A 27,230-nucleotide genomic window follows, 5' to 3' on the forward strand; every position below is an offset into this window, starting at 1 on the left:
AGGCGGGAGGAGCATTTCAATAATCTAGAACATTTTAAATGAACTTAAGCAACCAAATAATGTCCGTCTCCAGGAGCCTTCAAGCCTTGTGAGCACCTGCTGGGTAACTGGATGATCCGCCTGACGGTGTGGTTCATCTGCCTGGTGTCGCTGGTGTTCAACAGCCTGGTGCTGGTGGCCACCTTCGCCCCCACCCACCACGCTGCAGGCCACTCCCCCTCCCTCTCCCCCGCCCGGCTGCTGATGGGGCTGCTGGCCCTGGCCAACCTGCTCACAGGTCTGTACGTCGGCGTGCTGACCGTGCTCGACGTGGCCACCTGGGGCTCGTTTGCTAAGTTCGGGGTATGGTGGGAGATGGGGCCCGGCTGTCAGGTCACAGGAGCCATGGCTGTCTTCTCCTCGGAGTGGGCGGTGCTGTTACTCTCGCTGGCAGCCGTTGAGCGCAGCGTGGCCGTGCGGACGATTCTCGGGAAGGTGTTGATGTCACCCAGGAGGGGCGGCAGCCGGCGGGGGTGCTGGAGAGGGGATCGGCGCTTCAGTCTTGCTGCGGGCCTCCTGGGGCTGCTAGCTGCTGCCGGAGCCTGCCTGCCTCTCCTGACCTCCGGGGACCCCTCCTCCTCTCCGCTCTGCCTGCCCTTCGCCGGCGGAGAGAGTCCAGCTCTGAGTGTCACAGTGGTTCTGGTGCTGCTCAACGCGCTGGCCTACCTGTTCACTGCAGCGGTGTACACCCAGCTGTACTGCCACCTGGGCCGGGTGGAGCTGGCAGACCCGGAGCAGACGGGCGCCCTGCGACACGTAGCATGGCTCATCTTCACCAACTGCATCTTCTTCTGTCCCGTGGCAGCTTTCTCCTTCGCCCCTCTCTTGACTGGCTCTACAGCCGGCGGTCCAGAGATCGCCAAGTCCGTCACCCTCATTTTCTTCCCTCTGCCGGCGTGTCTGAACCCAGTGCTGTACGTGTTCTTCAGCCCGGCCTTCAGGGAGGACTGGCTGAGGCTACGGGGTCGCGGAGGATCGAGCAGGGAAGTGAAGGCTGGGGCCGAGAGTCACGGAGATGACGGGGGCGGCGGGTCGGAGATCACAGACGGCGGCTCCTCCACCCACCTGGGCTTTGACTGTGGGGTGTACTCGCAGCTCTGTGGAGAGACAGTTGTGTGCGAGCAGTGCGAGGCGGCGCTGCATGCCAGGACCTGCTCGTCCCCGTCGTCCTCCACAGTGTGCAGACACTTTATGAAGTCTCACAGCTGTCCCACCCTGCTGGCGGGAGCTGCAGTGTGCCAGCGCGCTGAGGGGTTTTGGGCAGACAGCGGCACCCCCTCCGCTCAGTCTGAGTACGCAGACGAGGGGGACTCGTTCGTGTCGGACAGCTCTGAGCAGGTTCAGGCGTGCAGCAGAGCGTGTTTCTGTCAGAGCAGAGGCCTCCCTCTGGTACACTACTCATACAACATACCTCGAGTCAAGGACTAACACACTGCAGAGCTCCAGTTTGTCTGTGTGCACAGATCTCTCCGTCATGTGAATTAAGATGCTTCAACAATATATAAACATTTTTATATCAAACAATGAAATGTGCCAACTACCCTGCTAAAAGACCATTCAGAGAGCACTTATGTTTTTAATTACTGTGTAAACAGAGATGCAACCAATCATTTAAAGGGAACTTGGAGACTTTTTCTAAGTGAGCTGAACTGAGCACATCAAGTTAAAAAAACTGGTCGACAAAGGATCTCCAAAGGAAAATCTTGCCACCAGTGCCTGCCTCGTGCTTTCCATTGGATCTCATAATGTTGCGAGTCTCAATGTATGTGTCAAAGATGTTTGTGATTTCTCTGTTCTACGTGTAATTATAAGCTTTTTTCAATTTTAATTGTAACACATTTTGTCAATTTTAAAAGCTTCTCCACAGCAACTGTTGATTTTATACTTTGATTTTCTTTTTTACGTAAATGTAGCAAATGTAATAATCATCCTAGAGTTCAGAGTGAATGTAACTTTCAGGTGGGCTTCACCTGCCAGATGGGGATAATGTAACGTCAGCAATAACTTGTGCCCTGCCTGTGATCGTTATCTGGTATAAGTTAATGCCGGTCTATAATGAACACGTCTTTGAGTTAAGTTACCAAGACTAAGAATGTCATAATTAGCAGAAATCACTGTTATAGCGCCCGCTATGCTTGGTGGTGGTGAAAGGTGTTATTTATTGTTTGAGCAGCAGGAGGGTGAAGGTGATTTCAGGTGGCCTTTGAATATAACCCAAGCATTCACCAAAACAACAGCACTTCTCTTTGTTTAACTCCTCAAAAACCCTAACAAGTCCATTCATACAGGTTTAGATCATTAAAGTCAGTAGTCCAGAGGATTATAACGGTTATTTTTAAATCTGGAACTTATTTTCCGAGTTTTTATCATCATGCTGTTTAACTTGGATCAAACTTTTTTTTTTTTCTTAAGTTGCAGACGCACATTTTATATTTGTCATTGGACCAAGAGACACATCAAGCCCAACAAACATCTTCTTTTGAATACAACAACACTGAAATGATTCAATAAGACCTGCTTTAATCTGATCTTCAAATTTCCTTTGGTTGTCAGAACAATTGTTGACTCATTGCCTTGTTAAATACAGTTTATTTAATACAAGATGAGAAAGTCATTATCATTATCTTAATGCGTAATATTAAGTTACAGCCAGCAGCTGTTTTCATTGATTTTGCTAAGCTAACTGGCTACTGGCTTTGGATCCACACAGATATGAGAGCGGTATCCTTTTTCTTATGTAACTGTACAGAGAATAATTCCCCCCAAATGTCATAATAGCAAAAGGTCAACTTGTTTTTATTTACTCTATTTGTCGAGTAAACTATTTGACTATTTGTAAATAAATGTGTTGACCAAAACTCAATAAACAGTAAATTAAAACTGAAATCAACTGTATTCACATAGTTTGTAGAGTGATAGCTAACATACACTTCTGGTTGATTTTGAAACAAGTCATTAAACATAATTTGGTTTGGGAGCGACAAGTTAAACACATGAAAACCGTCCAAGTTAAACACGTGAATGTAATCCCACTCTTCTAACATGATGTAAGACTGGCAGCTGAGTCAACAACTGCGTGTGTGAGCTGTGGCCATACGTACAAAATGGATTATTAAAAGTGTATTGTGGGTGAGTATTATTCAACCACAGCTAATCAAAGAAACGTATCTATAGTCTGGATTTCACAGCTCTACAGCAAAGTGATTGGCAACAATTTGGCCAGAATAATTTTGAAATTTTTTAAACGTATCCAATCCAGTGACATTATACAGACTTACTGTTTGTTCAGATCAGTCGGTATTATTGTAGATGTCATGAAAAGAGCATTATTATACTGTAAAGTATATAACCGTAGATATCTTCTGGCCCTGAGAGCTGGCCTGAGTGAGGCTGTGTGTGACGAGGGATGGACTGATGTTTGGTGTGCTGGAGCATGACTACACATTAAAGCTGGATACACCCAGAGCGTGTTTCCACAAGTGCACGTCATGTGAGTGCTCAGGAATTTAGGTAATGTAGGGAAATGTTTCCTCCAACAAGACATTCTTGTGTCCTTATAATGCACCATTTCATTTTTATCTTCTGAGTTTTATTTTATTTTTGTCTCGACCGGGTGTGTCAATTCTTGCACCAACCAAAATGTATTTTGATTGTTTGAGATGTCCCATCTGATGAAAATGTATAATTTTTTTTTTTAGTAGGTTGGTTATTGTTTTTTAATTTTTAATTTCTATGTAAATTATTTGAAAAGAAAAGGCGTAATCAAGAATGGGATGCTAACTAAGGAAGCTACCTCCTCGGCTGTAGTGGCTACCAGCAGTGCTTTGTAAAAGAAAAGTCTTTTTTTTAACTGTTTTATTTTTGTTTGCATTTTTAGCTTTATGTTGACAGGTGGTTGTACATCATCAATTTAGATAAGTGCACATTTTGGGAGGAATCATGTACTGTATACTGTGATTTATTTTTTTAACCAAACTATAAACTATGAATTGTTTTTGTTTTATCTTTTATAGAGACAAACTTGCAGAATAATACAGATTATAATAAAATGAATCTCACTTATTTTCCGTTCAAATTAAAATCGTATCTGTAGTTTTTCATGTAAGACCTACCCAAGTTCATAGATGCTGTTCAAGTAGGAAAAGAATCATATCAATTGTGAATGAATAAAATTGGAAGAACAGAACCCTTTTCATTCCCCTTTTTGTTAAAATTAAAACACTGCAGCAACCACTGTATTTTTCCAATAATGTATTTGAATTATTCTACTTTCAACTTGTTTCAAACGTATTTGGTCATATCATACCTTTTTCTCTAATGAGCTTTGCCACTTTTAAGTCTCTTTAAGGTGAACCTAATTCCTGCTAAACATCAGCATATAAGCAACATTGTGAGCATGTTTGCAGAATGACATTAAGTGGTGAATAGTAATTAGTAGTAGTTACATTCAAAAGAAATGTGTGAAACATAAGTATTTCCTCTGTACTTTTGCGCCACTAATATTTATTTGACTTCTTTATTTACTAGTTTTTTTTGCAGATGTATGCATAAAGACTTGTAAACAAAGTATTTAATGTCTGTGCTATTGCTACTCTTATGCAATCCTAATAAGTCAAAACGTTATGAAGTTGTAGTGGCCCAAGCAGACCTGATTTTACGGGTGACATATTCTGACCTTTCCAGGCATGTTAACATGTAAAAGACTATTGTTTTCCTTCAGTGGAGTTTCCTTTCACCTGCAGTCCTGTTGTCCGGCTCCCTTCCCCCGCGTCAGAGCTGAGACTTGGTGATGAGTGAAAAATGACCTCTGGGTTTGAATAAAGAAACAGAAATGAATTTGACAAGACCTGTTTAGCTTTGAACCGTGAAGCCCTTTCACTTGTAATTTGCGGATTTTGGTGAAACCCAGTGTCAAAACACCTGGCAAGCTTAGGCGCTGTAAGGCATTCGTCATGTATGTTAATAGTGGCCCGGTGACATGTACAAAGGCTCGCTGGATCCTTCGCAGCTGTATGTTGAGAGGGCACAGGAAATATTTACATTGAAGGCATCAAAGGAGTAACTGTTGAGTGATGGTTCAGCAGCTCCCGCTCAGTGAACGCCGCCATGTGTTCCTCTTCACTCACACATGTCTCAGAGGTAAAAGGACATCAGAGCTATTCCAGCCCTTCACATTCATCCCTCTGTGGCGTGCACATTAGGCACATGCCTCACACCTCTGGCTTTAGAGAGGCTTTGTAACTATAAAACTAATCCCTCAACAACCCTTGTCCATTCCTCTGGACTTTTATCAGTGGCATGCTTTTTGCATTTCCTGAATACCACAGCCACCTATCGTCAAAGCAGTTTCTGGGAACTGGCCTTCACTTGTTCACCATTGCTGATAACACTGTAGCATAATGCCCCTATGTGATAGCAAGGAAATAAATAACTCACTATTGTGTTTTTAAGCATTTATATTTAGCTTTGTAAGCACACAAACAATTCCAAACACTATAATCAATTTAAGCTGAAATACTGGAGCAACAACATCACAAATCCTGAATTAAATAGATAAATATTGCCACCTTCTTTGACTTGCTATTTTTTACTATGCTAGGACACCATTATCCATTCTTCTTAAAAGTAAGTGTATAATTCAGTAATCCAGTGGTAGTCATCATACTAACACAACAGTAATTATGACGGGATGATTCCAGAAGAGGAGAGATTTTTGTGATGTTGGGGAAAAACAGAGAACATGCAGGAGACAAATCCATCTTCTTTCAGTCAGCAGCTCAGTCCTCTTTCTTCTTTTCCTCTTTAGGAACTTGAGCTGCAAGCCAGGAACATAATTTAAGATACAGAGGCCTCAATACGTTTTATAAAGAAAATACATATATTTGGCTCTTCAGCAGCAAAATGCGTCACCATGTGCACCAGAAAGTCACTACATGTTTGTCTGCTGTTTCATGTAAAGGAGCTATATCGATTATACACACTAAAGACTTTGAACATTTTATACTACATCAAAACAAGTACATTTAAACCTTACAAAAGTGTATCTCGATAGGATATGCTAAGAAGAGGTTGATATCAGAAAGTTGTCTTTACACGATGATTTGACAAATCCTAAAAAGCTTTGAGTAGCACAGCAGTGGGTGAGGTTTGGTCTTAAGCATGATGAGACAAAACATCACGTCAGTAAAGTGTGAGAGTTAAAAGAAGGTGGGAGTAGCTCATTTAGACTAGATGGATCATCCTTTTCAGATCTGATTAAATTCTTAAATTGTGTTCATAAATACATGTCAATAATGCTAATATTGGGATTTTGAACAGTTTGTTGTTACCATAGATACTGTTGTATAATGTAGATTCCTATTCTTTTAACATTTCATCTTACAGGTCACTGATTTCCCAATATTTTCCTAGAATTTATCTCTGAAAGAACTACGCAATTGGCATTAGGAGATAGTGTTCAGGTGATACTCTAGAAGTTCTATATTTAGTACAAACTGAACAAATATCCAATGAGATAGTCACGAAAGATTGGTGGTTGAAGATTTCATGAACAACCGATATCTAATATCTTACTTACATTCTTACTTTTACACTAAGACATGTTTTCTTTATAACAGACTGACATTATTTTATATGGACTTGCATGATATAATATATCTTCTGATGAAAAGGAGTGTGGGGAAAAGGATTTATTATTTAAGTGGGTCATGAAAAAAGGGCACATGCGTTTCTGTTTCTGTATCACCGGCAGAATACTTACAGCGGACCTCCAGTTTACACTCCACTATATCTTCTCCGCTGTCGTTGACTGCTCTGCACATATATACCCCCCCGTCGAATGTGCAGGGCTTACGGATCTCCAGCGTCAGAACACCTTGTTTGCTGAGCATCCTGTACTTGGCTTCATTGGAGATGTCCATCTTGTTTTTGAACCAGGTCACTTTGGGCTAAGGAAGGAAAAAGTTACACTAACTAAAATATCAGATGATACGGTAACAATCACAATCGCTGGGTTTATCTGGTGGATACAGTTTAAAAGAGGATAAATTGTTAATTACTTGCTACTAAACCCAAACAATGAGGGGGGGGTGTGTTTGTTTATGTGTCAGATGGTGAAGGTATGGTTTCTGTTGGTCTCAGTAAACTTCCCTTCGCTTTTACTTAGTAACTTTGTATTTGTTTATGATACATTTTCAAGAGTTCAAATTATTTCTTGGCTCTCAACTGTATGGTTGAAAAGTCCAAACAAAGCTGCTAGGTGGTCCTTGAGTTTAAGTAACCTTGGACAACTATTTCCAGCCCTGTTTTCATTTGACATGATTCTAGTTTATAAGTGTGATTAGATCTGTCCTTTAATCTGATAACATACACCCATTGGTTATTTTGTGATGAGCTGACCGACCTTGGGTGAGCCTCTGACGGAGCAGCTGATAGTGGTGCTGTATCCTGCGATGATGGACCGGTTCACCAGCGGATGTGTGAACTTGGGAGCCTGCGAGAAGTCATGGTCCTTGTAGCTGGGTGGCTTGTACTCCATAGCTGAGTAGAGAGACAGACAATTTGGTATTGTTATCTTCACAATAAACAGTACAAACGTTAGTGCTTTAACTTAAAATAACATAACTACATTTAACTGCTTTGTACTGATAATATATGTGCCGTCAGAGCGCACCTGTTTTCTGGATGTAAGCGCTGTCTGTCGTGTTGCACGGCTCCAGGCTGAGGCCCACCTGGTTGATAGCAAAGGCTCTGAAGACATACTCATTCCCCATGATGAGGTCAGACGCAACGCAGTTGGTTCGCCTGTATTGCTCGTAGACTGTAAACCACTCCTTTATGTGGAAAAAAAGGAGGATTCAGTTTTTAAATTCTCAATATTTGTGTCATTAAATAACGGATGATGCAGATTCAATGTAATAACTGAGGATATTTGACAATTTGGCTGGCTTGTGCTGCAGTCACTTTAAACTAAATACAGTGTGATAAAAAAGAGTGATGTTGAGCTGAGTGGGGAGAAGTCAATAGGAAATAACATATATCTATTTAGGTACACAGATAAAAAATGACATGGGTAGATTGAAACATCTAACAGGTACACAGTGCATCGTTATTGGTAACATGATAATCAGCATCCCAAAGCATGCAAGCGAAATTAATTTGATCTAATAATGACTACAGTGAAACATGAACCATCAGCTGAGCGGCCAGAGAACAAGGCCCCGCGTCACCCTACAGACAATCCGCTCCAGGTCAAGGCTTCAAGGATAAGATTAGGACATTCCTGTCCAACATCGTTCCTGGCAGCGCGAGGTGCAAGGCGGTGCCAGTTAGAAGTGTTGCCAACGGGCCCATAATGCACCTCTCCTGGCCCACAGAGAAGACTGTGTGCTCAGCATTGGCTGATTACTGTTTATGTGTCAGAAGGGCGGCGAAAATATCTCTCTGTGTCCGTGCAGCATTCATCCTCACACATGTACAGACACACACATTCATGTCAATGGAAAGGGAGGTTTGCAAATGTGGCTTCATGGCAACCAAGCGGTTGCGGTTGTCGAGTAAAACTAAAGGGCCAGCAATGGACCAGTGAACAAAAACATGAATAGCTTTTCTCCTGAGAAGACCTCAGCAAGTCATATTTAGTGCGAATGCTGTTTACAGCATTCCACTATAGTTCTTTGAATCTTTATTTTGCCCCTTCTTATTTCAGCCAATACTTTGGCTCTCCATAACTTCAGCATACTTTAAGCTACAGAAACCATTCCAATATTGAACTATTCAGCCTTTTCAGGAATCAATGGGAAACATTCAACATTTTAAAAATATTTTATACTTTTTGAAATATTCAGCTTTTTAAACTCTTTTTTTAACATGGAAGTCAATGGGACGACTCTCCAAATCCTCTTTTCCTACACCTTACGCCAAATGCTTCTCCTTCCACATACTTTCAGCTTGAGACTTCATTCCAACTTTAAAATGATCACAAGACATTCAGCTATTCAATTCTATTTCAGATTTTTGATATCTTTTAAACTTTTTGAGATATTTAACTTAGTTTGGAGCTTGGTAGAGAGGCCTTTTTCCGATTTTAACATTAGTGTGGATGGAGCAGCTCGTTAAGTCTAGAGTGCTTTGATCTCAAAACTGAGTGGAGGAGTGCTTGAAATTCTCCCTAAAAAATGTTTTAAACCTGCCATAATTCCCAAACCCTACACTCCCCAGACATAACTTTTCATGAAAAACGTAGGAAAACCTCTCCTAGGTTGAAAGATAAAAAAAAATAAAGAAAACATATTAAACAAAATGCCTCTTGAGGGCATGAAGAGACAACAAGTCCACCTAGCTCCCAATTGATTCCTATGTAAACAAAAATCCGGATCTTTCTTCAGAACAGAGAGAAGTACACTTTAGACAAACTGCTCTCATCTTCACATTTACCACACACAACCCCCCAAAAAAACAATATATCAGTTCATTGGGGTTCCCTGATGCTCACGGTCTGTTACTTTTTTGATAGGAGCCATAGTTTTTGAACAGGTGGCAAAATTGTCATATGATCCTCAATGCATTCTTAATGGCACTCAGTGCTGCAACTATAGTGTTGCTGGGCAGATTGAAAGCTTTGATCTCTGGGCTCACACAGGTGTTATGATTATTTGTTATGATTAGGTGCTCAGCACAGAAACAAACACTGACAAACACACTGGACTTTAACAGACTGTCTCAGCCTATTATTGTCTGTCTGATGGAGACTTCATACTGACTTCAACAGGTTCCACATATTTTATACATTATTGGTGACGTATGGTTTTAGTCGAAAAGTTTGCAGTCAAAAATATTCTGCTGCTTTCCCAAGCCTTTTTACTTTCTTTTCTCTTCTTAATTCAAATTCATTCACTACTACTTACATCTGATATTTAACTCCTTCAACCTACTTTCAGCTGCAGAAACCATTCAACTATTACATTATTCAGCTATTTCAGAGCATCAAGGCTATACATGTTGTTGTCTTTTTTTAAAACCTTTTCTTTTAAACATTTTCTGCATTTTCAGCTAAATTCAGCCACAAATGTTCACAGTTTACAGCATTCGCACGCATTTTCTGCAGGAAATGCATTTTCTAGTTTGCACTTGGTTTTCACAAACTATGACCTGACCTGGAGTTATACTATGTTCATGTTACTTTTAATTTAGACAGGTTGGGAACTGGCAATATGTCTTAAACCCAAAAGAACCATAGGGGATCATCTGTATCATTAACATGACTAAATAAATGTGCTTTTTCGGGAAACAAGTAAAAAAAAAACATCACTAAGCACTCAAATTTGATCTCTTAAAATTAGCAAAAAAGATTACATTAGGAAACTACATTGGGTTCAGGTATGTTTTAAATCCAATTTGGGTGTGAAAACGTGTAAGCTTTGCTGCAAGCAAGTGAGGGTGTAGAGTCTCACCATGGTCTTCTTGTCAGCTTTCTGAATGGTGTAACCAGTGATTTCACAGTTACCGTTGTCCTTCGGGGGCTTCCACTCCAGGGCCACGTTGAAGCCCCAGACATCTGTGATCTTCAGAGCCTCCGGGGCCCCTGGGAGATCTACAGAGGAGATCATGAATTGTGAGTAACCAACAGATTTTGTATGTATTCCCAATAACAAAACCCACAGACAGCTTTCCATGTGTTCAGTCCTGCTTACCCACAACCTGCAGTGTGATATTCGCTTTGTCTTCTACATTTTCAATCTGCACCTGGAGATCATACTTCCCCGAGTGTGTTCTCTCGGTCTTGCGGATGAAGAGGATGGTATCCACTTCGCTGTTCCTCACACTGGCGAATGTAGGACTCAGAGGCTCCCCGTCTTTGCTCCAAATGACCTTTGGCCTGGGCTTACCCTGTAAGACGAGAAGAACAGTCTTAATGTCCTCTTTTGGTTATTTGAAGTCAACCATCCCAAATACGATAAGATATCTTCTTGGCATCACATTTATAAACAAAGCCAAATTAAAGAAACACATTAAAACGTTATGTGTGCACCCACATCATTCAAGTTATTATATGCATATACATCATTTAGAATAAATAGCAAATAGCTGAATAACAAAACTAAAAAATTTCAAATGGTCTTTACTTTTCTTAACGTTATTAGTAAAGCATCTCGCTATTTGAATGATGGTTTTGAGAAGGTTTATACTGCCTACTGCACCTGAAATTTGATCATAAGGTTAACAGTCTCTCCAACTGTCTTGACGAGAGTCTGACGCAGATTTCTGGGGATCATAATTCTAGGACGTTCTGAGAAAGAAAAAAACATAGCAAAATGTAAGGCGGGAATGAATAATGAAAGAAGATCAAGACTCTAGGATGAGTTTAATTTAGGAAAGATATTTAGCTATATGATGCGTATTGGTAGACAGAAAGATGTCACAGTTACTCCTATCTGAAAACACTGACGCATTATCTCTCTGATGGTAACAGGCTGGGCCAGAGTGGAGGCAGCGCTCGGCCCCGCCATGTTGAAGGCCCGCACACGGAACTGCAGCTTGTCTCCGGTGGTGAGATCTCTGATCATCAATGACGTCCGGTCAGTCAGACCCTGAATGGCTGGTATCCATTCATCCGCTGTGATAGAAAGCAACGACAGAAAAAACTGTTCATAACAGCAAATGAAATCCACACCATTTATAACTTTAATACCAGTCATTACAAAGGTTAATGTGATCATATAATCATCCTGCTGTCGGCCTAGAAGCATCCCTAAAGCCAAATGAATTGCAAGAAAGTGGGCTTATCTATTCATCTACACTGACATGTTAAAAGAAGCATGAAAACGTTAATGCCTCTTGCATTTAATTTTGCCTGACTGGTTGCTCTTAGCTAACAGATTCTGAAGTCTAACATTAATTAATTAACTTTGATTACATGTTGCAAATAGGTTAAACTGTCTGGAGGGGTGACTGGGGTTGTGTGAGAGGTTATGCGTTTTAATAAACTGATCCAGATTTTTTTTCAAGTTTTATTTTTAGTTTAATTATTTAAAAGACATATTTTATGTATTATGTCTGTTATTTATTAGGAACCTGTTGGTAAAGACACAGAGTTTAGACAATTAGATGTTATCCTTACTGACTATAGATTTTGCTAATCTGTCCTGTGTGGGCTGTTTCAACATTATACTGGGATTAATTGCTGGTGTAAAGTATAAAGACTTTGATGATATAAAAAAAAAAACTCCTTATCAAAAGCATGCAGGTGGTTGGCTCCAGCACTTACTGCCCTCCTTGCAGTACTCAACCCCATAACCCTCGAGTTCAACGGAGCCGATCCTCTCAGGCGGACGCCACTTCAGCGAGATAGTAGTGTCACTGATGTCGTCCACGCACAGTCCGATGGGCTCACTTGTTGGTGCTGAGAGTCAGACAGAAGACAGATAAATGTCTCTGTTAGTCACTAACAGCATTAGGGAAATGCTTTCAGGATGAATTACTGAACAGGTGGACAAACCTGATTAGGAATGAGCAAATTATGTTGAGTAACAAAACATTTTGTGATGGCTCCTTAGTACTTACCTTCAGGCAACAGAAAAGATAATTGAAGTTTAACTTAGAGTGACGTAAATGAGGATAGATGACATCTAACAATAGACTGCTTGATCTTGGCAACCGTCCTAATTCATATAAAAGCAGAGACGACATCAATTTCATTATCAGAGATGTGTGGTTGTGTTATCAGTCTAATAGCATGTAAGCCTGCGTACGTCATCCCGGGAAAGATGAGCTGTCTGACCGACCTGCAGTCCACAGCAAGGCCGAAGTCTGAGTGCCTGCTGCGCTTTCCGTCTCATAGTGGATACATGACATGATTTAAGTTTACTTTGGTTTATCAGCCACTTCCCAAGCATTGCTTTCACCAAAAAAGTGCCAAAAACAAACAACCAGTGTCACAAAATAAGTTTGCTGCATATAGTGAGATGCCTTGTTGTAAAGATATACAAATAAAATAAATATATATAATATTATTATCACATTATTTAGCATTGGGATTTAGGACCAAGCTTAATTATGTGTATTGTGAAACTGTAGGGGGTCAGCTGTAATTATGGAGGGGGAGAAAGGACGTATCATTTCCTTCAAGATATGAATTATGGTTGTGGATTATTATTTATAATAATGAGAAACATTTCTACTAGTTTTAAATTAATAAATAAATACATAATTACTAATAAGATATTATACCAGTGATCGATCATATCAAACACAGTCCATGCAATGGGGCTACTTAAACTTCTGGTTTACCGGATTTCACCAATTTTGTTCAAAATGTCGCTGCCTGTGCATCCCAAGTTCACTACTGCTTGAAGTTTGATGATTCAGGGCAGGTAACAAACACGTACTCCAACTAGTTGTGCATGGTGAAGGGTGCTAGTAAAGAATCCTCCAAAATTGCATCAGTTGGCAACACTTCCAAGGTAATATTTAATCAACCACATAATTTCCATTTTGTTGCAAATACTTGATGACAAGATGTGGTCTTACTGGAGTCGATGATTTCTAGTTGTGGACTTGTTTTGACTAAGGCCAGGACTTCATGTCACAGGGCACAGGTTAAGTATTCAGTGCCACCCAACGACGGGAACATCAATCAAAGGTCAAGTGTTTCCATGTTTGTTAAATTCACAGAAGGAGAGACTATTTTAAAAGTAGCTCAGGAAGGACAAAAGGTGCAGGGCAAAACAACTAATTCAGATATGTTTTTAAAGTAAATCATCTACAGCGTGATGACTATACCTGGCTTATCAATGTCAAACACATACACTGCTGAAAAATGAGGGGCTGGGATATGCATTTCCCATTTCTGTCACATAAAAACATTCCAAATGCTACATGAATATCTAAATCTCAGAGTAAATAATCCTACTACCAACAGGTTGTAGCTCTATCTCTGGCTCAGCAGCAGGAACAGGCTCCACAGGGGTCACCTCTGCCGGGGGAGCGCTCTCTGTTGGGGGGACACCCTCTGCTGAGGATGTCTCTTCCTCAGCTGCAGCTCCCTGTCCCCCGCTGGGCGCTGCCTCTGCGGCTGGTTCACCATTGGCTTCCTCTTCCTGTTGGACCACAGGGGGTGCATGTGTCTCTGTCTCAGGCTTGCTGGCTTCCACCTCTGCCGATGCCTCCACTGGCTTCTCTTTTTCGTCAAGTTCCTTCACGGGCTTCTTCTCCGCTGTCTTTGGAAGTTTAGGCTTTGCCATCCTTTCCCAGTGTGTAGCAGTACTGCTGCTGAAGCCAGTAGTAGTGTGTGTGCCTCTTCTACCAGATGCCTCGCTCGTTAACCTATACTGTCTTTCTCTCTCGTGCACACATACCTTCTCCGTTCTCTATGTTGTAAGGACAACAATGCCTCCACAGTAGCGTGAACCTCTCTGTGTTAAGCAGCTGGTCAAAGCAGAGCAGAGCGCTTCCAGGCCATTATTTATAGAGAGGGATGCCATGGATACCTTAGTAATAGGCTGTCTTACAGGCAAATGGCCATCTGGATAAAATGATGTTTCATCTCCGATCAACAAGTAGAGTACAAGATGAAAGTTTAAAAGTCAGAAGGGGCAATCAAAACCTGAGCCTCATTACCTATTGGATGGATAAATTCCTCATCAAAAAGTTCTTAAAGCCATCAAAAATGATCTAACATTAAAAATGAATTGCTTAATAAGCAAGAATGAACGTTTATTAAATATATTGATTCATTATTCCCGCAGATTTGAACAGTTCAAAAAACAGTGCTCTGATTTAAGAGCATGATTATCATGTGATAAGACCAATAAGGCTTTTTAGACTCAACATGATGCTATGCTATGAATGCTATTGTAGATATGAACGGTTCTCTGGACTGCATACACAGCATTTGAACCTTTACAGTACCTCAAGTGCCATCATTCACTCAAGCAAGCTCGAACACTGATGATAGTGAAGCGATCATAAAAAGGTACTTAAAGGTGATCTCCACTCTTCACATAAATGTCTGCTTAGAGGTCTAGTAAAATGGTTCTGCATATGTGAGAAAAAGCTGTATAGAGCCTTTTGTGACTCCAAATGAAACTGTAAAGGTGGATCGCCTCAATTGTTGTCTATTGAGTCAACAACAGATAGGGATGAAGACAAAGTAAGAAGATATATATTATTTAAAGTTTGGAGATGTGTAGTTAGAAAAGAGTGAATGTTCCAGACCTCTGTGGCCCCTTCATTTGATGCTAGTCATTAAGATCTACATTAGCAGGTACTACTACTAGCATAACCTGTGCACTGAAAATTACCACCAGTTCAGTCAGAGGCTGCCAATGCATGGTAATCTTTGAATGACCAACCCTGCTCTACCTGAGCAGCAGCCGCTCTTCAACAAGTTAACACTGTATGACTTTGTTGTGCTTTTTCCTCAACATCTGGTCCATGTGGTGACAGACCTTTATATAAGCATTCTATGTGACTGAAACACACAGCCGACATAACTCAGAAATGACCTGTGGATCACGGATGTGAAACCTAGTGTATATGTGTTACACAGACAATCCACGGACGTCTTGGATTACAACAAACCTACAGCAAACATGACCCGGTCCACTCATGGCCACAAATCAACCAGGCCCCATGACCAGAGTGAAACCTTAGACTGTGCGAAACAGGCAACGTGACACAACCCAGAGTCACCAAGAGGCACGTCCACTTCATCTCCGTCTAACAATGCAGCTCTTAATTATCATCTTCATGATACTGTAGTGTGACAGATGTAACAAAAAAAGTATTCAAAATGTATTTATTTTAAAATAGGATCCTTCATGTACTTTTTTTCTTTTAATGTTTAATTGACTGCACTGTAACTTTTATCCATGTATTTTTTCTTTTAATGTTTATTTTATTATCTTTTCTTTTTAATGACTGATTTTAAATGCCATTTTCTTAATCTCTTTCATTTTTTGTAAAGCACTTTGAATTGCCTTGTGTTGAAAAGTGCTATATAAATAAACTTGCCTTGCCTGCCTTGCCTTGCCTTGCCTTGCCTTGCCTTGCCTGCCTTGCCTTCTTAGGAGATGTTGCCACCAACACTATCACCTAATTGTAATGTACAGTAAATTATTTCTTTTTCATACTACTGATATTTTAATGTACCCAAGCCAGTTGAAGAACAAACCACTCAGCACTTTTATTAAGACTGCCACTTATTCAAATGGAGATGCCATTTCCTTAATTGTGTGTGTGTTGAGTGTTATTTTACTTGCCAGTGCCAAAGACAAATTTCCGTTTATCTTAATTTAATTGACAATAAAGTATTCCCATTCTGAATTGAATCTACTGATACATGCATGATCTTTAGTATGGAACAGTTGTGGAGCAATTTGGGAAAATGATTAATTGACTCATTTCACGTGTGATAGGTGCTGCTATAAAACGAAAGACTTACCGACTGGCACGAAAGGCTGTGAGGCTGGACTGTGACGAGACATGCCGATGCCATTGACGGCATAGACTCGCATCTCATACTCCATCCCCTCAATCATCCGCTTGGCTTCAAAGGTAGTGTCAAGGTAAGGGTCAAAGTTCAGTCTCATCCACCTGTAGCTCTTCTTCTTCTTCCTCTCCAGCACATAGCCTGATAATTAAAATGTTGATTCACTTATCTTTTCAGAACAAGACAAGGAGGGGAAGACTTCTCTATAATATGAACAATTAAACATTTTTTTACCAATAATTGGCTGTCCACCATCAAAAAGAGGGGGGTCCCACTGAACCACACAGGATTCCTCCCCCACGCTGAGGACTCTGGGAGTCTGGGGAGGGTCTGGAACATCTGGGGGAAACATGGCATGTGTTTAGAGAAAAGACACATATATTTACATACAAATCCAACCAAAGAGATGTACAGTTGTTAGGATTATTTAAAGCCATTCTAGCTCTATGATTTCATGAAGTGATGCTGCTACTTTAATTTGTTTGTGTGGTAATGACATTATATTACATGTCATTTGTTAGACGCTTTTATCCAAAGCGACTTACATACTCAATACTGTGGATAATCACCACAGGAGCAATTTGGGGTGAAGTGTACGACATGCTGACTGCAGTGGGACTCAAACTTTCTATCCCCTGATTCGAAGTCCAGCACACTATCCACTGAGCCACACCCTCCCTATTAGCAGTGGGGTCAGTCTTACCGACAACTTTCACATTGATATCAGCAGTGTCCTCCCCGGCCGGGTTTCGAACCACAACAGAGTATAATCCCTCGTCCTGCCTCTCCGCCCCCTCGATGGTGAAGATACAGTGTCCTTTGGTGGTTTCAACATGGACCCTGCTGTCTCCCTCTGTGACGACCTACCGTACACAATGACAACCAACGGACAGTTACTGGACTGAGAAACACGAAACTGATCAATAGTAGCGTTGCAGGTTCTAGAGGTAAAGACGCTGGTAAACTACATGTAGTAAATTAACATCATGCCACATTTTGAAGGATTTCAATACCGACTTTCTTGAGGTATCAAGGGAAGTGTTTGGTAGAAAGAACAAACAAATGATGTCCTCAAATGTATTGATTTGTCCCCCAATTCAAATATATTTAGTTTAAATCATAGAGGAGTAAAACAAGAATCAGTCAGAAATGTTGACTTTTTAGTTAAATTAGTTTTTTGTCCAAACAGAACTAAAGGATTATAAAAATAGTGGCCAGTTTTTTTAATAGTTGATAATTGATTGATTAATCCATTCATCTCAGTAGCTCTACAACACAAATCTCCAGATTTTACCATGCAAATGGAGAATAGGCACTTGAGTAGTAGCTTGAAAAATAATAATATATATTAATTAGGGCCGGGACTCGATTAAAAAAATTAATCTAATTAATTAGAGGCTTTGTAATTAATTAATCGAAATTAATCGCATTTTTAATCACATATAAATATTTGACCTGAGAACAGTGAGAAGCAATTTTTTTCACATGGATTTTAGTATACCATTAGGCGCATTCCCACCGCAGTACTTTTCCCACAAAGGTTCATGAGAATTTAGTTCATGAGAACTCTTTGAACCTGGGGAAGGATTAGGCAAATGAAGCCGCTGACGTCACTTCTTCTTCTTCTTCTGCTTTGGGGTTACTGGCAGGCCGCAAACCACTTCACGGCGTATACTGCCGCCCAAAGTCCCCGGCCGGAAGTCCCTGGAGTTGGGGAAGGCTTCAGTCGAAGCTGCTGGGAAGCTGCTGGGACTCCCAGCAACTTCTACTGAAGCCTTCCGAGTAAATCGCCAGAACGCCGACACCTCCTCATCTCCACCGCTCCCATGTTTTATTTTGTGTTGCCATAAGTTAGTCTCTCTGCGTTTCTGCGCTGGGCTAATGCTAATAATGCTAATGCGAGGATAATAAAATGGCGGCTTCACACAACTTTTTGGGAGTTTTACGGGGCGTGGTCTGCAATCCGCCCAGCCAATCAGAAATATAGCTCTTTTCTCACAAGAGAGCCGTACGAAAGTCCCTGCTCTCTAGCAGCTCTCTGCTCTCTAGCAGGGACTTTCGTGGGGGTAAAAAGGTTCTCATGAACTAATTTTAGTACCGGCTCTTTTTGGTGTGAACGCGATAAAAGAGGCTAACGTCCACGCTAGCTTCCACGCTAGCTGCTATATGTTTTGCATTGAGGTGATACTTGAGGCTTGATGTGCTGCGGTGATATGCGAATTCCTTTTTGCATAATTTGCACACAACCGTGCTCTTATCGACGCTTCCATCCGTCCGTTTTTTAAAACAACATTTCCCACTGTTGTTCACTATGGTTTGTTGTTGTCTGAAGTCATGAACGTTAGTTGGTGCTCCAGTATAATCGGTACGCCTGAAACTCATCCAGTGAGAAACGTTCCGCGGTGCAAAAATAAGTGCGATTAAAATGCGTTAATTTTTTTAACGCGTTAATTTTTGTGTAATTAATTAATCTTAATTAACGCGTTAAAGTCCCGGCTCTAATATTAATATATTAATATTACATATATTGATCTGTTGACAGTAAATAGTCACTCAAATGAACTTTATAGAAACCATAAGCATGCAGGGAAAACAAATCACATTAAGATATGGTGGACTTTTCTCTACCGTCACTGTGCCTGTTGGATTTTGCCTCCTGGAAATGTAAAGTAATCTAGCACAACATCATCTATCTTTATTTGGTTGGTCAATGAAAGTAAAGATTGTTTCACATAGTCCCTTTCTATAGAAACATACTTACCCAGTTTCCTGTGACCTGTGTGTCCGTAGTGAGATTCAGAACAAACTCTTACCTTATTGACGTGGATAAATACTGACCCCATGCACTGTGTTTCTAAAGCTATGTGAAACTGACATGAATAGAAAAGGGCACTTATACATCCTTAAAGATGCTTGTGTGTATTTGTCTGGTTCTGTTTGTCATTGTTACTGCTGCAGCCTCATCTTTCTCCTAGTAAAGCAGTAAATAAATTGAACCCACAACATGTTCAGTCAAGTAGCCGCACCATCAATTATCTTGTGCCTTGAACTCAACTTGTTACACAGTTGCAAGTTTACATAAGGTCAAATGCTCTTGGCTATAATTGTACATCCAATACACTATAAGCCCATAATTTTCTTTAGATACAAAGAGGTAGTAAACTACAGTCGGTGTCTTGTATTTCAGTCTAGTATGAACAGGCATATATTGATAGTCGACATGCACACTTACTTCCCCATGCTTCAGGGTCCAAGAAGATGCCGGCCCTTCTGTCTCTTCTCCGTCAGGTTTTACAGAACTAGCCTATATTCAAGCAGAGCAAAGCGGTAAAAGCCAAAGGGAACAGAGAGGGTTACCGACCCTCTCTGTTCTCTGTTAGTAGCATTGTACTTTATTTATTAGCAGCGAGGAATGCATTAGTAGCTAAATACCCAAACTGTTGTATTATCCTCAGCTTGCATTACAATATAATTCCATTGCACATTGTTTAAATTTGCTCAGTTTAGGCTCAGTTTTCAGACTTACCTACTGGCTCTGGATAAACAGTAGATGTCAGATGAAGAGTGCAGCTGACGAATAACATAAGTCTATCTGTCTGCTTTACCTTCTCTCCTTTGGTCCAGATCACTGTGGGAGCAGGGTCTCCAGTGATGGGGACATCCAGACGCAGTTTGTTGCCAGCGACCACCACGATGGTGGAATCGGCCGTGCGGCCCATACAGTCCAGGTGGATCTTAGGAGGATCTAATAGAGGAAGAGAGTAATGGTTAAAATGAACAGACCCTTGAATTTCATTTGGTTTACTACATGAGAGTAAGTTTGTCTTACCCTGGCGTGGCACAAAATCAATCTTCACGTCTAGGAAAGAAGAGAGGAATAAATTGTTGGAGAAAAATTAAGCTTGTGAAACTATGAATGATATTGATTTTGAATAGTAAATGCAAAACTATCAATATTACCCAAGAAATTGAGTTTAGCAGAAAGGTTGAAAGCGTGGCCATCTGGCACAAAAGTGTAGTCTCCCTCATCCTCTGGTTTGACGTCATCAATGGTCAGTTTGTGGTTCCTACATTTTTGTTCAGAAGTTTAGTTAATTGAAAATATTTAGCATTTTTAAAGCATTTGTATGAGAGTCCTCACCTGCCAATGTGCGTGATATTTACTCTGGCATCGGGTTTGACTTCCACACCGTTCTTGTACCAGGTTCCTCTCACTTTCTCATCTGACACCTCACACTTGAACACCGCTTGATCTTTTGCCTTCACTGTGAGGTCAGCAATGCTCTGGTAGACCTCCAGGTCCTTCTCTACACGGTCAGGAAAAAAAACATGAACTCAGATTTCAGATAATAGAAAACTACGGAGGCCTTCAGATGAGGTGCTACAGTATCAGGAGGCAGAATAAGATGCAATAAGATGAAGACGTGTGATGATAATGAGATACAAAATCAGATGCAGCTATTGTATGTGAGGAAAATTTAGTAATAATATGATCGAGTGGTGGGTGTTCATTATCTTTGTGTAGCCTTTTTGTATTGTCTCTTAGCAACAGGCACAAGGGGAATAGTTAATTGGATTTAGGGTAGACAATAAAGTGGGAGGATATGAAGACCAGATGCAGGAGCAGCTCAATACTGTATATCTTAAGAAATAATGTATACAGGAGTTATTAAAGTGATCCCAGATCAATTGTTATCTGAGAGAGATAACTCACACCACGCTCCTTGTAAAGGTTACAGGAGTTTCACATCAGCTCACTGCCAGTGATGGCACATAAGGTGGGAATGGTACTACAATGGGAGTTCAGCTGTGGACTGAGGTGTTGAACACACACGCACACACACACACACACATATCACACATACACATGAATATATATTCAAAAGTAAGAGTATATATATTCAATAAATAACCAGGACTAAATTATAGCGTCTACAAGGAAAGGTCAAGATGGCTGTCACGTGATGATTTCTCATTTATTCATAATGAAAACCTTTGCTCTATGAGATCATGGAACTAAGATGAAATGGTTACTGAATGGTAAAAAAGAGGGTAAAACTAGCTTGGGTTTTATTTTGCCTACGTCCATGTACGGATGAGTTTGAACCGTCCCCATCCACCATTTTTAGATCACCTGTGAATTGAAATTAAGCATATTGATCCAACATAAACAACTGCAAACCATGCCACGACTTTAATTCATTAACAACTTCACATTATTGTAAAAATAAAAAATAAGAGTCAGGGTATTATCAAAGAATCACACTCCAAAAAATGTGAGGGGCCCAGTGCAGATCCTTGACTTAGTTCAATAAGATAATCTATCATTTAATAATAAAACCTCATGTCTTTATATAAAATAAAGACTTTAATTTGTCATACTTGTGGGAAATGTCCCTTAAGAAATTGAAGACTTTTGCAGCAAATTAAAGATAAGGTTGCTGCAACGGTTCACTGAGCATCATGACAGTGTAGCATTACAAGCGTCAACAAAGAGTTTGGTTCGACTTTAAATGATGATGATGCAGCTTTTGAATGAAGCTGTGTTGAATTAAATAAACACAACAACACGCCAGAAAGAGAAACTTGGTCACCTGTGCCCTTCAGGTGAAATGTGGTCTACTTCTTCTAACTTTAGCTGGCATGTGGATTGACGTGGCTGCAGTAACCTTGGCAGAATAATGTGGCCAAGAGCCACTGTGTCCCAAAGATAGACAGCATGCCAGAAGAGGCAAAGCCATGCCACTATTGTATGAGAATGTACACTTGGAGGCGTTCATCACTGGCAAACGTGTCTTATACTGTACTCTGCACACATGACACTCACCCTGCACCAGTATTTCAGCCATAGACTCGCCACCGTTGGTTTTAACCTTGTAGTGTCCGCAGTCTTCTTTCGTGGCCTCATTAATGATCAGGACATGTTTGCAGCCGTCTTTCTTGAACCGGTACTTGAAAGACTCGTCTCTTGTCAATTCCACACCGTCCTTCTCCCTGCACAAAATGTCACACAGCAACCATGAGTAGTGTTCCTTATACGCGTAATGAAAGTTCCCTAATATAACTTTTGGTCAGGTCTTTAAAAAGCAGATTAATACTTTTACTTTAAAGCTTTCACCCACATCTCATGTTGTTATGATATCCCGCCATAGTAGATAATTACTTTTATGAGACAGAAACCCCCCTGATAGGTGAAGTGATGACAACTAAAAAAGCTTGTTTTTCACATTGAAGTTATGTTTGGGTGAAAGCTTAGAAACCTAGCAACCCAATAAACATGACATGTAGCCAACATCATATCTTAATATCCTTGCAGAGACTAGAAACATCATTGTAATGATAATAATAATCAGAAGTGCTTTGTAACAATTATGAGCACATTACATGTTGACACTGTGCATAGATGCTTTGTCAATACAAGATGACACTTTCTGCAATGATAAATGTATGCCTTTTTCACCTTTAACATTTCAATTTTATTATTATAAATATTATGTTTATTATTTGGCACTCAAACCAAAGCCCCTTAAGCATTTGCAGCTACTTTCTCCTTTATATAAAGGTCACATGGGACATAGTACTAAAATGCTCACGTGACCTTTTCATTGAGGTGATCATTTACAGCCTGCAGTCTGTCACAGAGACAGAGCTCTGTCTGTGGACATGACAAACTCAAATGCCATCTGCTGGGTGTCTAAGAAATAAACAGTGTGTAAGGCTGACTGAACATTTGCTTTGAATTTAAATAAAGTTTGATTCGACTTTTTTCAATCCAGTCATGGCTCACTGACTTTGTATTTTAGTATGTCAGTAACACCAGATTTAGCTTCAAGATTAATTATCTAATGGCGTGAAAATGTAACTCCAAACAGACTGTTGATTTGTAAGTGTAAAGAAAAATATCTAACCATTTCACATTGGCTCCTTCCTCTGAGACTTCACACATTAACTCCACCCGTTCACCATCCATCACCATCTGATCCTCCAGATTCTTCACGATCGTGATGGGAGGCTCTGCAGAAAGCAGATAAGCACAAGACATTGAACTGCATCCCTCAAACATGATATTATCGGGATTTGTTATTTCTCTAAACTTTCAATACCTTGAACAAAGAGCTCAGTGGTGCATTTCTCCTCCCCCACCACGCAGCTATATGTTGCATCGTCTGCCAACGAGCAGTGGTTGATGGTGAGGTAGCGCATGTTGCCAACACTCTCAAAGATGTACCTTAACAAAGGCCAGGGAGATGTTTTCATAGTAAATACTTTTTCCCAGGGCCGTAACAGAGCTTGAACTATTATGATATTCGACACTTACTTGCTATGGATATAATGAAAGTTGATGTTAATCCAAGCCGAGACGTAGGAGAGAAAAGAGAATGTAAATAAACATCATCAAACAGTGATCCTGTATTTGTTATTTGTGCATTTTGCAATGAGTTAAGGGGAATAGTTTCCATCATCAATATCTAACCTTCCAGTTGGATGAAGGTCTACTCCATTCTTCAGCCATTTCACCTCAACATCTTGATTGGCAACCTCAATGGCCAGTTTTATTTTATGTCCCTTTTTCACTTGGTAAGCAGGATCCAACTTTTTGGTGAAAGCTAAGTTTCAGAGGGAATGAGGAAATGAAAAAACCTGTTACTTGGGTCAACGCTTTACTGTTGATTGTGCAGCCTATAAGGAACAACTCTGGACAAACCTGCACTTTTCTTCTCCTCTTTCTTCATCTTCTTCAGTCTCTTGAGCATCCCTCTCAGGTCGGTAATGCCATTCTCAAAAGCGATCTTCTCATACTCTGAAGAAGGAGCACTGCAGAGAATATTCCAGACGTCTGAGTCCGGCTCTGCGTTCACCTGCACGGCTCTGAAACACGTACAGCATACAGAAGAGGACTTTAAAATCAAGTCACTTGGCACAGATGGAAAACATGTATACTATGAATATAGAATAGAATGAGTAGGCTTTAAAAGAGGTGCAGTAACATCGACATAATGGCTCATTGACATATTTCTATTCAATATAAATTGATTTAATTCAATTTGAATTCATGGTTAACTATTAATGTTTTATTATTAAACTTCATTGTTTAACGTAAAAATGGGGGAATAAAGATGTTAACAAGGGTTTTCTATGAAAAATTATACTTTCATTGCACGACAAAATAAGTGGTATGATTTTATGTTATTTCTAATGTGGCAATGAAGTTCCTTAAAAAATAAACATGTAATGTAAATGTGTTTGTTAATCACTAGTTTATTTAGATAATCCCAGTTAGTCTGAAATATGGACAGAAAAAGTGCAAGCACAAGGAACACAAGTTAGTCCCTCCTACTCCTACTCCATCTATCTATTTTATGTTTTTTCCACACCTGTCCACTAGGTGGCCTCAGCCAATCACCTGAGATGCTCCCTTCCTGCCTGTGAAGCTGTGTTGTTACATTGTTGCTAAAAAAGAATCCTGGCTAACCAAGTGAGTAAAATGCTGTTTAGTACTATTGTTAGCTCCTTGGTGCACCTATATAACGAATATAATAACCATTGTTTAACTAACTGTTCAACACAATGTATGGAAACTATTTAATCATCAGGGTACAGCATACTGTAATCAATAAATACATGTTTTCCATTATATTTCTATTGTTTAATCATCAAATAATTGCTTCATCTTTAGCTGTTATAATGCAATAATACAGTGAAATATAAACAGTTTTCTCCTGTAGTAAATGAATGCATGCAACTTGAAAGGACTAAATCCCGACAGATGAATGCATGCAAAAACAACGTTTTCCAGCGACACTCAGTCGGTATGTCAGCAGCTTCTTACCGATTTGAGGATTTTAAGAAACTGCTGCTCATTCAAAGGTAGAACCCAAGAGGCAAAACAAACCAAACAAGTTAAACAAAGCATTTAAACAGCAACACAACTATTAGAAAATATGCCATTAAAACAAATTAAATAAAAGCAAGCATGCAGACATTAGGGCAAAATAGCATTATTCTTTACTGATGTCCAATGTTCTTCTGTATAGGGGATAGAAAGTATCTGGTGATGGAGTGTGATGCACAGAGGTGATTTGTGATTCGGAAACACAAGTCACCTTCACAACGAAGGTGACTTGTGTTTCCGAATGCAGACTATAAGGTTTGCATACCATAGTGGGACAACCATCCACAACAAGGGAGCAGAATAGCTGATTTTGCCAGATTGAAAGATAAAATGTTTGTTTAGTTATAGTTATTGTGGTAAGAGAGGGTAGCAGTGAGGAAGCAATATTAGTGATCACAGGATGAATTGAGGATGAAATGAGTGTTATAATAAAAGTTAGATATGATAGGGTGACTAGTTTCTCTTTTAATATGGGAATTTGGAAAAGGTTGCATATTTTAACATGGCAGTACGTCTTATTTTCACTGGCATCGATATTTAAAATGTGAAAAAACGTTTTCAAACTTAAAACTATGCCAAATTCATGGTCAAGTTAAATTCTGAGACAATCACCCTAACATATCATTGTGTTGGGTTATTTGCCTGCAGGTAAGTGTAATCAGGTGATCATTGCAACTCTTAGCTTGCAAATGCAGAAGTAGCTTACTCTCTGAAGATGCAGGATGATCCAGAAAGAATGACAATGAGACAGAAATAGATTATGAAAACGAGGAAAATGGAGCCGTTATCTAAAAAGTTTTAAATCGTCATATGTTGTGCTTACCTCTTTTTTAATAAGGTACTGAAATCCAGCTCTCCTGAGTCCTCTTTTCCATCTGCGCCACTGCAGAAACATCAGCCAACAGCAGCAGAACATCACCAACAGTAGGCAACAACATCAGTGTTCAATAAAAGTATATACATATTTTTAGGCCTTGATAAAATATGAATAATTTCCTGTTAACTCATGCTCAAATATGCATGTATTTGTAAAGTACAGCACCATTCAGATATCTCTTTATGCTGAATGGTACTGTATACAAAACCTAAAATCAAGTAATCAAAAAAGAGAATTTGGACTCGTTCTGAAGACTGAAAGGAAAAGAGTGAAATTATGGATAAAGGAAGTGCATGTACAGGCAGATGGTTTGCTGGAGAGACAGTTGTTGCTATGTTCAAAGAAACACTTTGGCGCTTTGGGAAATACACTTGTTTATTAATAGGCTACCACTGAAATGGGGGTTTTAACTGCAACCAGAGCTGAGCGTTGATAAGTTTAGCATAAAGACTAGAAGCAGGGTGAACCATTTCTGATTCATCCCATAAATACCTGTTTCTTCCTTTTTAAGAATAAAATAATAAAGAAAGAAATTCAACAGAGGACCCCCGCAGGAATCAAACTGGGTATATAGTAGTTGTATCTACTGTCCACCTTTCGAACCGACGCTCCCGTTAGCTAGCCAAGCTATGTGTTGTACAGCACTTTGGCTCGACCAAAAATCGCTTTTAAATGTGTTTTATAAATAAAACTTGATTTGATTTAACCGCTGCCTCCAGGTTATCGCCTCCTGGCTCTGCCCTCAAACTAAACACGCCACGGTCATATGAAATGGATTCAATCTCATCTACTGTAAGTCCCAGAATAACAATGAATAATCATATTTCCCAAAATGCGAAATTGTTTCCTCAGGCCATGAGCAGCAGCAGCCATCCGAGCAAGAACAATTGAAAACACTCAAGGTTAAATCAGTGGGATGAAAGATAAAGAAA

General features: G+C 40.1%; 2 protein-coding genes across 9 annotated transcripts in view; one reads left to right on the forward strand and one right to left on the reverse strand.

Annotated features, from left to right (window-relative positions):
• lgr4 (leucine-rich repeat containing G protein-coupled receptor 4) overlaps positions 1–4,225 on the forward strand; it is a 34,677-nt gene extending 30,452 nt beyond the window's left edge. For both annotated transcript variants that reach the window (XM_034217161.1, XM_034217153.1), the window contains one exon: positions 74–4,225. In XM_034217161.1, the coding sequence (XP_034073052.1) occupies positions 74–1,467 (1,394 nt within the window). In that variant the 3' untranslated portion in view covers positions 1,468–4,225. The remainder of the gene's footprint in view (positions 1–73) is intronic.
• A 1,252-nt stretch (positions 4,226–5,477) lies between these two features.
• The window catches only part of mybpc3 (myosin binding protein C3), a 31,217-nt gene continuing 9,464 nt past the window's right edge, over positions 5,478–27,230 (reverse strand). For 2 of the 7 annotated variants that reach the window (XM_034217172.1, XM_034217198.1), the window contains 26 exons: positions 26,245–26,304; positions 26,128–26,130; positions 25,359–25,382; positions 24,234–24,397; positions 24,003–24,135; positions 23,847–23,849; positions 23,632–23,756; positions 23,437–23,542; positions 22,356–22,522; positions 20,670–20,835; positions 20,489–20,595; positions 20,358–20,387; positions 20,134–20,273; positions 19,761–19,832; positions 17,232–17,391; positions 16,763–16,867; positions 16,481–16,669; positions 12,305–12,439; positions 11,486–11,653; positions 11,238–11,326; positions 10,731–10,926; positions 10,491–10,630; positions 7,712–7,871; positions 7,442–7,578; positions 6,800–6,986; positions 5,478–5,854 (listed from right to left, as the gene is read on the reverse strand). In XM_034217172.1, coding sequence (XP_034073063.1) covers positions 5,817–5,854; positions 6,800–6,986; positions 7,442–7,578; positions 7,712–7,871; positions 10,491–10,630; positions 10,731–10,926; positions 11,238–11,326; positions 11,486–11,653; positions 12,305–12,439; positions 16,481–16,669; positions 16,763–16,867; positions 17,232–17,391; positions 19,761–19,832; positions 20,134–20,273; positions 20,358–20,387; positions 20,489–20,595; positions 20,670–20,835; positions 22,356–22,522; positions 23,437–23,542; positions 23,632–23,756; positions 23,847–23,849; positions 24,003–24,135; positions 24,234–24,397; positions 25,359–25,382; positions 26,128–26,130; positions 26,245–26,304 — 3,004 coding nt within the window. In that variant the 3' untranslated portion in view covers positions 5,478–5,816. The remainder of the gene's footprint in view (positions 5,855–6,799; positions 6,987–7,441; positions 7,579–7,711; positions 7,872–10,490; positions 10,631–10,730; positions 10,927–11,237; positions 11,327–11,485; positions 11,654–12,304; positions 12,440–16,480; positions 16,670–16,762; positions 16,868–17,231; positions 17,392–19,760; positions 19,833–20,133; positions 20,274–20,357; positions 20,388–20,488; positions 20,596–20,669; positions 20,836–22,355; positions 22,523–23,436; positions 23,543–23,631; positions 23,757–23,846; positions 23,850–24,002; positions 24,136–24,233; positions 24,398–25,358; positions 25,383–26,127; positions 26,131–26,244; positions 26,305–27,230) is intronic. The other 5 variants (XM_034217179.1, XM_034217182.1, XM_034217190.1 and 2 more) reach the window with 5 other exon arrangements.

This window comes from Gymnodraco acuticeps, unplaced genomic scaffold, assembly GCF_902827175.1.
Source record: "Gymnodraco acuticeps unplaced genomic scaffold, fGymAcu1.1, whole genome shotgun sequence".
Taxonomy (NCBI): domain Eukaryota; kingdom Metazoa; phylum Chordata; class Actinopteri; order Perciformes; family Bathydraconidae; genus Gymnodraco; species Gymnodraco acuticeps.